General features: G+C 45.1%; 1 protein-coding gene across 4 annotated transcripts; it reads right to left on the bottom strand.

The window, feature by feature from the left end:
• Positions 1-360: 360 nt before the first annotated feature.
• Positions 361-14,047, bottom strand: LOC306826345 (serine/threonine-protein kinase tousled-like 1-B). Of its 4 annotated transcripts, none has more exons than XM_079347588.1 (22): positions 13,910-14,047; positions 11,442-11,563; positions 10,337-10,405; positions 9,607-9,645; positions 9,416-9,491; positions 9,114-9,157; positions 8,932-9,021; positions 8,754-8,834; positions 8,553-8,645; positions 8,346-8,456; positions 7,535-7,671; positions 7,204-7,395; positions 6,878-6,944; positions 6,052-6,149; positions 5,852-5,933; positions 5,662-5,753; positions 5,464-5,553; positions 4,142-4,311; positions 3,503-3,638; positions 3,247-3,358; positions 3,017-3,124; positions 361-2,585 (listed from the first exon to the last, which is right to left on the bottom strand). In XM_079347588.1, the coding sequence occupies exons 2-22, from the start codon at positions 11,556-11,558 to the stop codon at positions 2,436-2,438; spliced, it is 2,154 nt and encodes a 717-aa protein (XP_079203714.1). In that variant the 5' UTR covers positions 11,559-11,563; positions 13,910-14,047; the 3' UTR covers positions 361-2,435. The 4 variants fall into 4 exon arrangements, with proteins under 4 accessions (XP_079203714.1, XP_079203715.1, XP_079203716.1 ...); XM_079347589.1 differs by lacking the exon at positions 13,910-14,047 and adding an exon at positions 13,317-13,902; XM_079347590.1 differs by lacking the exon at positions 9,607-9,645.

The raw sequence follows: 14,047 nt of genomic DNA, 5'->3' as shown, positions 1-14,047 counted from the left end.
CTCTAAATATTCAAGGTGTCTGTACAGCTGTGTTCAACACTTCCCATATGTGTCCTCACACACACATATCACCACCTTCCTCTCCTCCATCTCGTTACATAACGCTCCGCAGGAAATATAGGTCACACTGCAGGAATGAAGACTTTGTAAGGCGATCTTTATTGCATATGAACGACAGGACCCCCCCCCCCCCGTAGAGCTCTCTAATGGCTGTGATTGCCTCCGCCTGCACATTAATAATCAGACGTCTTCTACGTAAAGAGAGACATGATGAAGTCGACAGGAGTGGTGACATTTTGTTTTATGCCTTACTGCACCGCAGTGGATAAAATAACACTTTATCAAAGTGCACAACTTCACTTTATGATTAGCTTTTTATTCAGGAGCAGCAAGCCGTGAGCGGGTACTTCCTGTAGTTTAATCTGCCTGTCATGTTGCTGAGACTACATCTTGATTTCTCCACACACACAAAAATCGATTAAGACTTATTTGTAAAGAAGGTGAGAGCGCAGAGAGAAGAGACCTTCACCTGCTGTTACCTGCAGCTACCAACATCCCAGAGGCTTTCAGATGTCACACCGGCGTGCAGGGGAGAGTTTTATTTACACGACGACGTTTGGATGTTTCCACTTGATGAGGAGCTGCAGTGAATCATGCTGCATGGTGTGGCCACTCCACACAGCAAAGAGTTCTGGCTCCACGTGAGGCCTGTAGTGCACTTTTCACACATTTGTTCACAACTCCTGAAAAGCTGAGTTAAATGATTGAAGGCAAACTTCTCCTGTCAGCAACCTTGTAAAAAAAACAACAACAAAAAAATCGTAAAGTTCACCGTGAACAGATGGGAAGGGGCGATGGAGTTTTTAATCACACGACTGGTGCGACGTGATGAAGCTGCGTCACAATCCTTTCCGCTCGCCAGAATGTTCTTTCCACTCTTTCATTTATATCGTGAATATGTATGATTACATGAAGCATCGGGGTCAGACTGTTGCTGCATCTTGTAAACATTACAACCTCAGCTTCATGACTTGTCCCCAGGACTTTCCCCCCCCTGGTCGTCCCACAGCAGTGAGGGACACATGGGAATAACAGCTCATGAAGATCTGAAGGTCCGGCTGTTCTGTCTGCTTCTAGAAGTTTTTCAGGAGCGCATGTGTGGAAAAAAAACAAACTGCTTCAGACTCGTACATGAAAGGAAACTAAAACCCACAGGGACAGGGATGAATGTATTCAATCTCCTTCCTTTAAACAGCACAGTGGGGGTCCGTTTCAGAGAGGGGGAGGGGGGGGTCTGGAGAATGTACTAAACACAGTTCAAGTACACACATATGCCAGGCAGAAACCACCTCCACGTTAGAAACTAAAAAAAGCAACATTTATAGCAGCAAACTGAGAAGACAAAGAGAAGTGAGACACACAGAAGCCTCATGATGTTGTATTTGCCGCACAGGAAATCTACACTGAGCTCCGAGTCCTTGCAGCACAGAAACAGCTCGTCCAGTCGCGCGCTCGGCAGGCAGCGTGACGAGGACGACGACACGCTGCTGCAGCACTCTGCTCTTTGGAACATTTCTGCTCGAATCTGAACCACAGAAATGGATTAAGACAGATTTTTACAGACCCACCTGTTGTAAACCCGGCAGATCCGGACTGTTTCGCATTTCAACGTAAAAGTGAACGGAGGGCCGCGGCGGCGGCGGCGGCGGCGGCGGCGGCGACAGCCCGCGCTGCAGAACTTCATGCCAAATGTGTGTGAGGGCCGATCACAGCGACCCGGGCCAGAAGTGCAAATCAACCCAGAGATTTAATCTGGAACATCTGTCTTTTTAGTCAAGTCCACTTAAAGTTAGAAAATGATTTTTAAGTTAAGGGTTAATTCACGTGATCATCATGGTGTGTCTCAGGACATTAGACTAAGGAGTTGATTTTAAACGTGAAGTCCGTATTTGATGTGCAGAGACTCGACCTGCTCTTCTGCACACAGCGGCTCACCCTCTTCTTCCTCTCTGAGCAACAGGAGAACATCAGGTAGAGCGGCCCCGTGTTGAAGAAATGTGTGGTGTTTTTCTGCTTCCAGCTAAGAGACGTAAGGACAGGATGTCTGAACGTCTCCTACTGGATTATGAAGCAAAGTCCATAAAGTCGTCTTGTTTAAAGACTCCTGAGACTTTCTTTCAATCCCTCTTCTTCTGTCCTCGTCTCCTCTTCTTTCCACCTTTCTCTCCCTGTTGAGTTCAAGGGCACATCTCTCCTCACCGTATGCTCCCGTTTCCTTATTCTTTTCCTTTTTATTTTGCTCTGTCGATTATGTATCCATCCGCTAACAGCTCAGGTTAAATGACAAAAAAACCCACAAAAAAAAAAAAAACCCTGCGCCATCCTCCTGCCTGTGATGTGGCCGGGCTGTCCTGTCAGTCACGTGAGAGGGCCAATCAGTAGGTGGGGAGAGAGGAGGCGGACGGCTGCAGGGAGCCCGAAGAGTTCGAACGTCTCATGTGAGGCAGGAGGTACGAGTCTGAGCACAGCTGGTGAACGTCGAAGCGGTCCTCCTTGCGGTAGGCCAGACAGCGGCGGATGAACGCCTGCAGGACGGAGCGGAGAGGAGGGCACAGATTATAACATGAGCTGCAGGCTGTGTGGGTTTGTTTGCAAAGACCGGTTCTGAAGGCCTCTTTTTTTATAGCTACACTGGAGCCCTAAATCCCAGCATGTGTCAACATTGTGTAGGTCATTCCAGATGTTTGTTCATCACCTTATTTGCCGCTATGAAGGTTTATTCTCTGATGCCAACAGAACTGTAGTATTTCTTAATATGTAAATGATGTAATCTGAAACTTTTTCATACTGCGTGCGTGTGTGCACCCCGTGTATGGAGGCTATAATCCCCCTGAGCCTGTCTGCTGCCCCCCCCCCCCCCCCCCCCGTCATCCCTTACCCTCCAAGGTCTTATTCTATCCAATCAGCTGTGGGGCCTGAGTGTGAGCGTGTGCGTATACGTGTCTGTGTGCGTCACCTTGGCCTCTGTGCTGGCCTGGGGTTTGGCGGGGAACTGGACCTCTGTGGCTTTGAGGATGGTGTTTTCCTGGAGAATATCCTGCTGTGACTGGTTGTGACCAAACGGCTGCAAGAACAAAAACAAAAGCCACAACGGTAAGCCTCAGAGAATCGACCTGAGAGACCCTCCAATGTCTGAGTCCGCTGGAGGTGGACACTCGGACCTGTGCTCTGGTTTTGGTGTCGTACCTTTCGTCCGTAGAGGCACTGGAAGAAGATCACTCCCACAGACCAGACGTCCACCTTGTTGGAGATTTTAGGCGGCTCCTTCCCCACCACAAAACACTCTGGAGGAAGATACCTACAACACACACACACAAACACGATGATTTGTGTTGAAGCTTCACTTTGATTGTGACACCAGGTTTCTGTGTCAGAGTGTGTGTGTGTGTGTGTGTGTGTGTGTGTGTGTGTGTGTGTGTGTGTGTGTGTGTGTGTGTTTTACCAGTAGGTTCCCGCTCCCTGTGATGTGAGGTCCATCCCGTCCACGCCGTAGTTATCATCATCCATGATCTTTGATAGGCCAAAGTCAGTGATTTTGATTTCTCCACATGCTGTTCCATCCACCAATAAGATGTTACCTGTAAAACACAAACGGCGTTATGGACCAGATCAGGTTTAAAGCACAGTCACCTGACTCACTCTAAGCTAACTCTGCTGCAATACATCAAAAGGCAACATGCACACGGGCCCTTTACAAAAGATAAAATAATCAAATAAAAAGATACACACTCCAGTCTCATTATACACCTGATGTTCACAATCCTATGGTGAATACAGGGACCTTAATGGCCTTAATGGATGATGTGGACCAAACATCATTCTGGATATTTTGTAGCCTAAATGTGTTACTTGACATTTATCTCAATATTTATTTTGATATGACAAAAACAAAGTGAGTCCTCGTGCAGATAAATCCCACACGCTCCTGTTTATAAAAGCCAGCTGCATTAATTAATCAGAAATATTAAATCTAGTAAAAACGTTCCTTTGTGGTTTTGAAGTACCCGACACCAACTCAATGTAGTGCCCAGTGCTAAGTGCACATATCCACATGTGATTCGTTCTGAAGCTCTGTGCTCACCTGGTTTGAGGTCGTAGTGGATGATGGGAGGTTTGATCTCGTTGAGGTAGCGCAGGGCGCTGACTATCTGCATGACGATGGAGCGAGCCTCCTTCTCTGACATCAGCTTGTTTTGTTTCAGGTAGAAGTCCAGATCGTTTCCTTCACAGAACTCGAGGACCGTACAAAACCTGAGAGAGGGACACGCGTGTGCTTACTCTTAAAGAGTCAATTCATTTATTATTGACCCCAAAGAAGAACCATCAACTGTTATTCTAATGCCTTTAAGAAAACGTCTGCCTCATCTTATGGTTCAAACAATGAAGATCAAAAAGACATTTAACACACACTTTTCATGACAAGTCTTTGCACGTTTTCATTACAAGGTCCTTCAGCTTTTAAAGCCCATTTCTACAACCCAGCTCCTGTGAACACTGTTCACTGTGGAGGACGGTGACGTGGTGCCACGAAGACTAGCAGGAGAGCTCCAGTTGTAAATAGAAAAGACATCTAAGTGGCTTGTTGTTAAATATGGCGAGTGTAAAGTACAAAAACAGGACTACTCATGTTTGGAAAATGTTCAAGCCAAAAGATTAAAATCCTCCGAGGAGCGTCGTCTAACATTCAGAGACGTCCCGTTCCTCTCCTGTCGCTCCCTCTGCTCAGAGTTAGCCGTCCCAGCACTCTGTGCTAACGGTGCAAACGGATACAGATCTGGTCATGGCCTACTGGAGACTCTGGAGGAGGGACATTCTTCAGACGACAGTTCTGTCACCAAACACTCACTGCTGCGTCTCAAGTCGACGCTCGTGGCCGAGCTAAACCTTCCGTTTATTTGTGTGTGTGTGTGTGTGTGTCTCCCCCCCCGTAATGTCCATGTAGATCCATGGATCTTTTTTTCATTCAGGGGTAGATGCCTTTGAGCTAAACCTCGGAGTTTAACTACGAGGCACTTTAGACACAAATACCCCGTTTTGTTTTGTTTTGTTGCAAATGGCTCTCTTTGTGTGTTTTGTCCTGAACTGTCGGTGTTTCTCTGTTTGAAAAACTAAATATAAAATATATATACAGTATAAAAAACAAAAAAGACACAAATGACTGTTGCTAACTGAATTCCTGTTTGTTTTTTAATCTCTGTTATTTTTATTATAATTACTGCGAGGACTTTTAGAAGTGGTCGCACTGCAGAGTTGTTTTTCATTTGTTGTTGTATTTACAGAATCTTGAATAACGTTCACACTAAATGTGTAGAAACACTCTTTAGGCCAGAGCTGGGTGATAAACAACTGCAGGATGTGTTGACCCAGCAGGGCTGCAGCTTGTAGAGGTCAAAGGTCACTCACGTGTCAGTGTCCAGGGAGAAATAGTCGTACAGTTTGACTATTCTGGGATGGTCCAGCTGCTTGTGTATCCGGTACTCTCTGCATGCATGTCTGACAGGAAATGACATCATCAACACAAGAGTTTGTGTTATTGGAGAGATGTTTTATATTTGTCTATCCTATAAAGTATTTCTTTGTGTGTGTGCGTATAAAACCTACTTGTGGTAGTTTTCCTTTTTCTCTTCCCTCCAGTTTTTGTTGAGCTGGTGGATTTTAACTGCTGCGTAGCGCTGTTCAAAAAGGTCGAAAGCCTGATTTGGACGTGAAAGAAGCAGACACATTAGTCTTTAAAAAGTACTGTAGAGAGAGAAGGAACGTATTGAAACTGGTCCACTCGTACAAATGTTACCTTATAAACTTCACTGAAGCCGCCCCTGCCCAGCAAGTGCAGCAGCAGGTACCTTTCATTCAGGGTGGGATGGTCTTTAAACCTGTAAGACCAGGCACAAGAATATGAAAGGCTAACACTACAGAGACGGTTCTTTCTGCACAGTGATGTTCAAGTCAGAACTACCAATCCTCTCAGCAGCTTTGGATACGTTCACTTACGCTGAGCTGTCCTCGTTGTTGATCCTCTTCAGCTCTCTGATGTGGAGGTTCCTCACACGCTCCAACCGCTCCAGCTCGGCCTGGATCTCAGCTTCCTCCTACAAAAAAAAAAAAAAAACATCATTTAAGATGGAGAATTGCATATTTGGGAAAAAAAACTGCAATCAAATAAATCAGTGGTTCTAAACTGGTCTCAGCCTCAGGACCCGACAACTTCCCCTTCATGAAAACTCAAGACTGCAATTTCTGAAAACATCCACTCATAAAAAGGTTTGGCAGTTTGGACCGAAGGCTACAGAATATCGACATCCCAAAACTGAACTGTCGTCTCCGTAAGTAGCCAACGGGCACGTCTCAATGAGTAGTGTGTTTCAGAGTTACTTCTCAGTTTCGATGGCTTCCTGCGGTCATATGCCGGCACTACGCTGCACACGACAACCTTTTGTCCACGATGTGAAAAACAAAGATGTCATGTATTCTGTCTTGCATTTCCCCACGCTGAAATAACTTTGCACTTCTTTTTGTTTCTTGTCTAATGGGTGTGTTTCTGTCACTCACTGCGTTTGAATGTCAATAAACGACTCTACTCTGCACACTAACAAACACTTCATTCAAAAGCTCTTCAAAGCGCAGCAGACATTTCACAATATCCCCTTCTTTTTTTTGTCAGGCACTTTATGGTCCAGTCCCACAGAGCGTTAAAGCATCATTTTAAAAACTATGTAAACATCATTTGAACGATCGTGTTCGGTGTTTTCATGTACACTTTTGACTGTTTCTGATGTCGACTGATGGTTTGCTTGAATGATCTTATTTTTCCACTGACCTTCTTCAGGTGTCCAAGGCGAAGCTTGAAGATTTCCTCCTGCTCGTGGTACTCAGCGAGGGTCAGTCTGCCAAACAAGAACACATCAAAAACTCAGAAAAAAAAATAAAAAATCACACATCAGCTTGATTGAGAAAAAAAATTTCATTCTAAGGAATGTCGTGGTCATTTTTCCAAATCATCTTATTTTCATCTTTTAATGTCCCGTTTTCCAGAGAGAAGGATCTTAAAGAGGCTTATAATGACTTTTTAAATCAAAGCAGTAATAATCATGCTCCGATCTCATCCTCCACACTAACAGTCTGCAGATGTTTCTGTGCACTCACAGCTGTGGCAAGGACGGTTTGAGGAAGGGGTCCGAGTCGTTGCCGTTGACAACTTTAGTTTTGCGCTGCTTGGGTTCAGAGGTGGAGGCGACGGAGAGGGAGGGAGACGCAGGGTTGGGAGGCTTTCTCTTGGCCAGCAGCTTCCTCTGTCGCTCTATGTCCTCCCTCTGCTGGTTGATGCCCTCCTGCTGCCTGCACAGAGACAAACAATCGTTCAACATGTCTTTCTCCTGGCTGTGCGGGGAACATGAAAACAGCGAAACTACCGGTAGCACACATCTAATGAAATGGTTTTCGATTGGAGGGAAACTGTGCATGTGCAGCCTCTCACTTGATCAGGTTTTGGAATGCGTATCCGTCGGTCCACTGCTCCGTGTAGGACGCTCCGTGTCTGACTGTGGTGAAGTGACCGAGGCGGAGACGGTCCTGCATGCTCTTCTCCCGACACGACTGCTTCTCCTGGGTACTCTGATCACACAAACATGCAGAAATGAGACGTTACGCTCTTCAGCCCGTTCACATGCACAGTCGTTTGCATGCTTACGTCACACCCAGCTCTCTGAACAGCCCTGCTGCTCCAGAATAAGGTGAGTAAGACGGTAAGAACTCTAAACACAACTACATACAGATGATCAGAACCTGTTTTTTTGTTGTTTGGTCATCATCATATATAAAAGGTGTTCCATGCCTGTCATATCCCTAAAAATGATCCAACCCAGGATAAGAATAATAGCGAGCATGTAGGAGCACTTCAGTTGTTCTGAAGAGGAGTGACAAACTAAACATTGTGGTTACAGGTCCACACCTGCAACCTCTAGGTTACATCTCCACCCAGAATCAAGGTGTGGTAGGTATGTTTATTTTTAACTAAATTCCATTCATAACAAAGCCCCATTTAAGGATTCTTTTTTTATATCAACCATTAAAGTGTATTGTGAAAGGCAGGAGTGTGCTGTAAATCTCTACAGCACTGTGCAGCTTTGAGTCAAACATGTGACGTATCATTTTAGAAAGGTTTAACTCTACTCACAACAATACGTAAGGTTGGAGCTTGATAACATCATACTGTATCTTAAAAACAACCTGATGCTGCTGCTGCTCTTTAATCAATCAGAAGGGGGATTTCGTGTGAAGACACATACCTTCTCTATGAGCAGTTTCTTGCTCATGGTGATGCACTTATTGAGCCTCTCCTTGTATTTTTCCAGAAGTTTCTGCTGTTCATCTATCTGTCTCCGCAGGTCACAGTTGGCCTGTGAAGAGAAGAGATAAGGGACTGAGTTCAAATGGAAGGGAACCTGCCAATGAGAATCCTCTTAAAACCTGAGGTCTCTGGATGCTGAACTCACCCTGAGAAGATCGTCGATCCGGCCCTCTTTCTTTTCCAGGTCCAGACTCTTGTTGCTCTCCAGAGCAGCTAGCTTCAGACCCGTTAACTCCGTCTAACATTTCAAAAACAGAGGCACCAGACAAGAAGTGTATTTAAAAAAAAATGACATGCAGGAATCTTGAAGTGAAAAGATGAGTGTTTCCTGTCTGTGTTGCGTTACCTGCACACATTTGCTTGAGGAGGCTTTCGGGTTGTGTTCCCCGAAACATAGACTGGTAGGAGAGGAGCTGTTCTGCCGGATCTGCACACAAGGAGGCATTGTTCAACTTTGCAAAAACAAACAGAGACTCACTTTGACTTGGTGTGAAAACACCCCTGTGCTTGATGAAATTACTCACGATCGAGCCGGGCGCGGAGTGGGAGCTCTGTGGAGATCGGCGAGCTGACGGGAGGCCTCTCACTGGACTGGAACCGTTTCCACCCTGGAACTTTGGAGAAAAAAAAAAAACAATAATTTAAAAAGTTTCAAAATAAGAGCGGTGGTGAGAAGTGGAGGAAGGAAAGCTTCTACAAGACTCACATCAAAGTAGTCACTGATCTTGGGCCCACGCGTAGACGTCTTTCCTGCATAGAAGATTTCATGAAGTTACATCAATGTGACTTCTGCATCTTTACCAAACGCCTGAAGAACTTCCCTCGCTTTGTGTTGAAGTATAACTAAAGATGTGGACTTGACTTTAAGCTTCTGTACTTTTTCATACCATCGACCATCAAAACATGGTACATTTATGCATGTGGTATCGAAGAAGTACTGAAGTATCGAAGACATTTTGACAACCTCTATGCCTACATAAAACTGACTTCTTCAGGTGTCAGTCATACCTTGACTGCTCTCTGAATACGTGTCGGCTTTCCTTTTCCTCCCCCTGGACGACTCGGAGTGCTTCTTCTCTGGTGTCTGCAGATAAAGAAGAGACAGAAGAAGAAAAAAAGAAAGGTGCATAAATCCCCTGTGTTTTACCTAACAAAGCTGGTTTGAGGGCTGCTGTTCAGCAAGAAAGAGCAGTACATACTGAGTAGGCAGGGGAGCTCCCTCTTTTCAAATCAGAGTTCTAGGATGAGAAGAGAAGTAGAGGTGGAGGTAGTGGGAGAGACGGAGAGATGAGTGGGCGGAACCAGGAGAAGAAAGTGCTGACAAACACGCAGCCATGTCTAACCAGGCTTCTTTGGAATTATATGTTTAACATTTCATTTCAGCGTATGTCCCCCCCCCCTTTCAAAATAAAACTGTCATACATGCATGAAACAGAAATGATAAACTGTGTCTAAGTATCAAGTCTCCACAATATGATTCTATTGTGATTTTAAACATTTTGTGATATTCTGAGAATTGCGATAGAAAATATTGTGATTGAACCTTTTTTAATTGCATATTATGTCCCACAAAATTAAACTACTGTTTTGTCAACTGAGAAAAATGCTCGGCCTATTCAACTCCCTTCAGTCTGTTCTTTTCTACACAATGGGAGTGAAGCTCACAGGCTGAGTGCACCTCACCATCTGAACTGTTGGTATTTCAGTCTAATCAAACATGAACATGGATGTCTAACAACTTGTTCAAAATGAATTGTTCAACCCCTTCAGCAGTTAGAAAGTAAAAAATCATTTCTAAACTATCATAATAAAAATGTTGATACTTGGCTGCCATAAGACCATATACTGTAATATCGCCACACAAAATATTACAACACTGTGCTATATTAATTCTCCCTCCACCTCTATTAATGTATGTTGGTGTTTTACCTCTGACTCCTTGTCACTGGAGGAGCCCAGACTGCCGTAGCTGTGGTTGGAGGACTCATTTGCCAGCCCCTTTAAAACAATGAGAAATGTAAAAGTAAGCGCAGAGTACAAAATGAAAGAGTCTCTGCATGTTTGTGGTGCTACCTCGGTTCAATGACGTTACGTAACTGATGTACACATCTTGTGCAATCATTGTCGTAATGAGCTGTGTGATCTTCTCAGACAGAGCCTCTGTAATCAATCAACAGCTCATCAATGCCCAGTTGGTTTGCTGACTGTGGCAGTGTGAGCATGACGCTCCAGTCCAGTGGTCATATGGCCTCACACATTCGATGCACACGTGTACCTCCATTTTCTAGATCATAATACTTCCAAACCCCCAAACTGCGTCTACAAGATGTTGTCTGTCCACTGAGCTGAGAGAGCAGGTCCATGAACTGGAGCTAAAGAGCTAGTGTCAGGTGGCTGCACAACCTTTAACTATCACTGCAGGACTTCATGAGCCAAAACAAGAATAGCTAGTTTAACCGATTAAGTCATTCTGGTTTCGAACAAGAGAGAAGGTGACAACGCTTCAAATCTTATCTCGCCCATTTCCTGTCTCCATTATTTCAAACGGGTTTTATTTTGAATTTAAAATCGTGTTAATTACATCAGTGATTTTCAAAATAAAGCACAACTGCTGCCAGTGTTGCCAAAGCAACAGTAAACATACTGTACCCCGACGCTTTGGCTAACGTGCTACTGTTGACATAAAATCCCATCTCCAGCTGTTGATGAACAAAAGACAACCCGTGTGTACGGCTCTCCTCAAAACACTTTTTACAGGTTTCTTTTCTCTCGACAGAGAATCATTACAGCCAGTTTTAGTCTTTGTTTACATTTTCTCCACTGCTAAATCACACATGATCACCATCCCTCGAACACACTGAAATAATCTTCATAATATTGTGTACTGTTTGACTATTAGTGTTCATGGTGTTGACCTTCCTGTGGTGTTTAGATTAAAACAATTGAATGGGGTCCTCTAATGAGAGGCCTTCTGAGTCTGGAGTCTGAGCCTAACGTAGGTAAACAGAGTGTTTTTATGCTGTGCTATGGTTACCTTAGCTCCTCCACTGGTGCTCCCAGTGCTGCCTACAGTGTTTCCACTGACGCCTCCTGTGAACCTGGCCTCCAGCAGCTCCTGTCTCCTGGGGTCCAGGCTGTGCAGCTCCTCCATGGGGCCTGGCATGAGGGAACAACAAAGTGAGGTTACATCATCACCATTACCAGCAAGGAATCTGAGAAATGGAGCCTTTAACACTTTTCCTGGGACGACACTGCTGGAGGAATAAAAAATGAGCACTCAGAGAAGGAGCGTAGGATGCTATCTGTGGGAGGATTAAAGTGAAATTAGAGTGATTAGAGGATAAAAATAGAAAAATGGATTTGATTCAGCTGGGCGGCAGGTCGCTCTTTGAGTGATGCACTTTCACGCTATGACGGCGAACAGTGTTATAATGAGTGACCCTGCATTTCTTATTCAACCTATGAGGGTCAGTCGACATCCTGGAAGTCAGGGAGAAGAGCAGAGGCCGGGCGGAGACTCACCGTGCGTCAACACAAAAATCTCCAACCGGCTTTTCTATCATGACCGAAGTGAGACTGTCACAATGGCCTCATTACACTGTGCTAAAACAGTCTGTGATATTTAGAAATCTCCTCTGAAGCTTTGCAAATAGAGCGCAACAGTAAGAAATGCATAATGTTATTATCATTTAGCAGCTGTTTATAGCAGTAATACGGGTAAATCCATAAATTCAGCTATCACAATCAGTATTCTAAAGTTATGATAATTTAAATCTGTATTTCATAGCTCTTCTTCTTACTAACCAATACATCTTTGAAAATGCCTACACTTCAGTTTCTTAAATAGATGCCCATAATTGCAGATTGTTGAGGGGTAAAAACCTTACCACTGTAAATCTGCATAAAAAGAGTCACAAGCAGCAGGCTGAACACACACGCTCCCTGACTGGGACTGAATCTATGACAACCGGTTTCCTGGGAGGGATACTCTCATACACACATGTAGCGCCTCTGCTGCCTGTTGACCCCTGCTGCTGGTGTGTGCTACCTTATTGGACATTTCCTGGCTGTCATCTTTACATACCTTGTTGCACAGGGCTGATCCCTGAAAGGCAAAAATGGATAATGTGAAACACTGAGGCAGTGAAACACACTACAAGGCCTGTGAGGTTAACCAGGGACAGGCTCTGAGTTGGGTTAATTAATACATAAAGCTAGACATATATTCTTCCTGTATTCATCTATAGTTTAGCACTTTGCAGTTCAGAGCCTCAGGTTTAAGAAACAATGCGTCAAGGATACCACCAATACTGTGGTCAACTTTATACCGTCGTTACAACATCTGTATACAACACAATATATTATCTGACTTCAAAACATAGCTTCACTACAACCGTTTGCGTCTACAGATGTCACAACACATCCAGCAACTCAGCAACATCAGAGTAAATAAGTGTCAACATGTCGAAAATGTGAGACGTACTGCATGCAAACTGTGCAGGAAGGTAAAATAAAGGGCCTGCTATCAAGTTTGTAGCAGCAGGGACATGCACTGCAATGCATTAATGGATGCATGCATGCATAGCTCCGTTGTTGAACTAGATGCAGAAAGGGGTTGCTGACAGTCACAAACTGCTATAACAACACTGTTATCGCATCAAAAACAACAAGCCAACAGGCTAACGCTGCTGCCTTTGTGCAAACAGGAGAGCTCGCTGCTACTTCGACCTGCCATCAACTGAACTGACAGCTGACGTTTGGCTTCCAATTCACGGCATCAGTGAACTTGACATCCATTTTTACTTCAACAAACGTCAGCTGTACACGGTTAAAACAGTCCACTTCTCCTCCAAAGAGTTCAGTATGAGGAGAGCAGGAGTCGATCGGAGTATTTGGGGGGCTAATATACCTTCCTTGCTCTTTGTGGTCGCCGTTATAGGTTGTTGAGAAATCGTTGGGGACGAGGAGAGCTGCGACCAAGATGGCGTCGCCTCCAAACTTCCACCACCACTTCCACTGTTACTTTGGACACTCATGAAGCCACTTTACCGCCGAGAGGAGCCAGCGTACACTCTGCCGTTAGCGGAAATCCCAAACTCGCGTCCATCATTTGACACCTGCTGTCGTCAAACAGTCCGGTAAACGTCAGCTGGAGCCCCTTTAAGTGTCGCTAGACGTCTGTCATGTTGTGACCGGTGCTGGTCCTGTGGAGGAGGAGCGGCTTCTTCAGAGACTCGCTGAAACGGATCCAATGTAACCTTTGCATGATGACCGCACCGCGCGCCTGTCAGCATCCAGTTCGCGAGCGGAGCTCTGATTCTTGTAGGCGAGGCTATCGCGAGGCTGGCGCGCACCTAGTAGCGCGAGGGGGGTGGCATGACACCGACACAGACACTGATCTGGGATCATTTTACCCTCCTCCAAACCAGACCCGGGTTCACTGGAAGCTACAGCTCGGCAACGACCTGAGAGCAGCCCTCTTGTTTTGAAAACAACACACACCCCGAAAAGATGGCCGAAAGTTCCTGTCTGCCTGGGAAGAACGACTCCTAACACAAACACACAAACACACTAAAAAGCATACTTCCCCTCCGCGCGCGAGCACACACGCGCGCGCACACACAAACACATGCACGCACA

This window comes from Symphodus melops, assembly GCF_947650265.1.
Source record: "Symphodus melops genome assembly, chromosome: 7".
In the NCBI taxonomy this organism is placed as follows: Eukaryota; Metazoa; Chordata; class Actinopteri; order Labriformes; family Labridae; genus Symphodus; species Symphodus melops.
The sequence above is the reverse complement of the archived record's forward strand: the minus strand, read 5'-3'. Positions and strand labels throughout refer to the sequence as shown.

Bases quoted from the DNA above. Each gene is read 5' to 3' on its own strand.
- LOC306826345 (XM_079347589.1), bottom strand. From the start codon at position 13,443: ATGAGTGTCCAAAGTAACAGTGGAAGTGGTGGTGGAAGTTTGGAGGCG. The intron at 5,554-5,661 runs GTAGGTTTTATA...ATTTCCTGTCAG, and splicing joins AAAAAGGAAAACTACCACAA to ACATGCATGCAGAGAGTACC. The intron at 4,312-5,463 runs GTGAGTGACCTT...TCCCTCTCTCAG, and splicing joins TTCTCCCTGGACACTGACAC to GTTTTGTACGGTCCTCGAGT.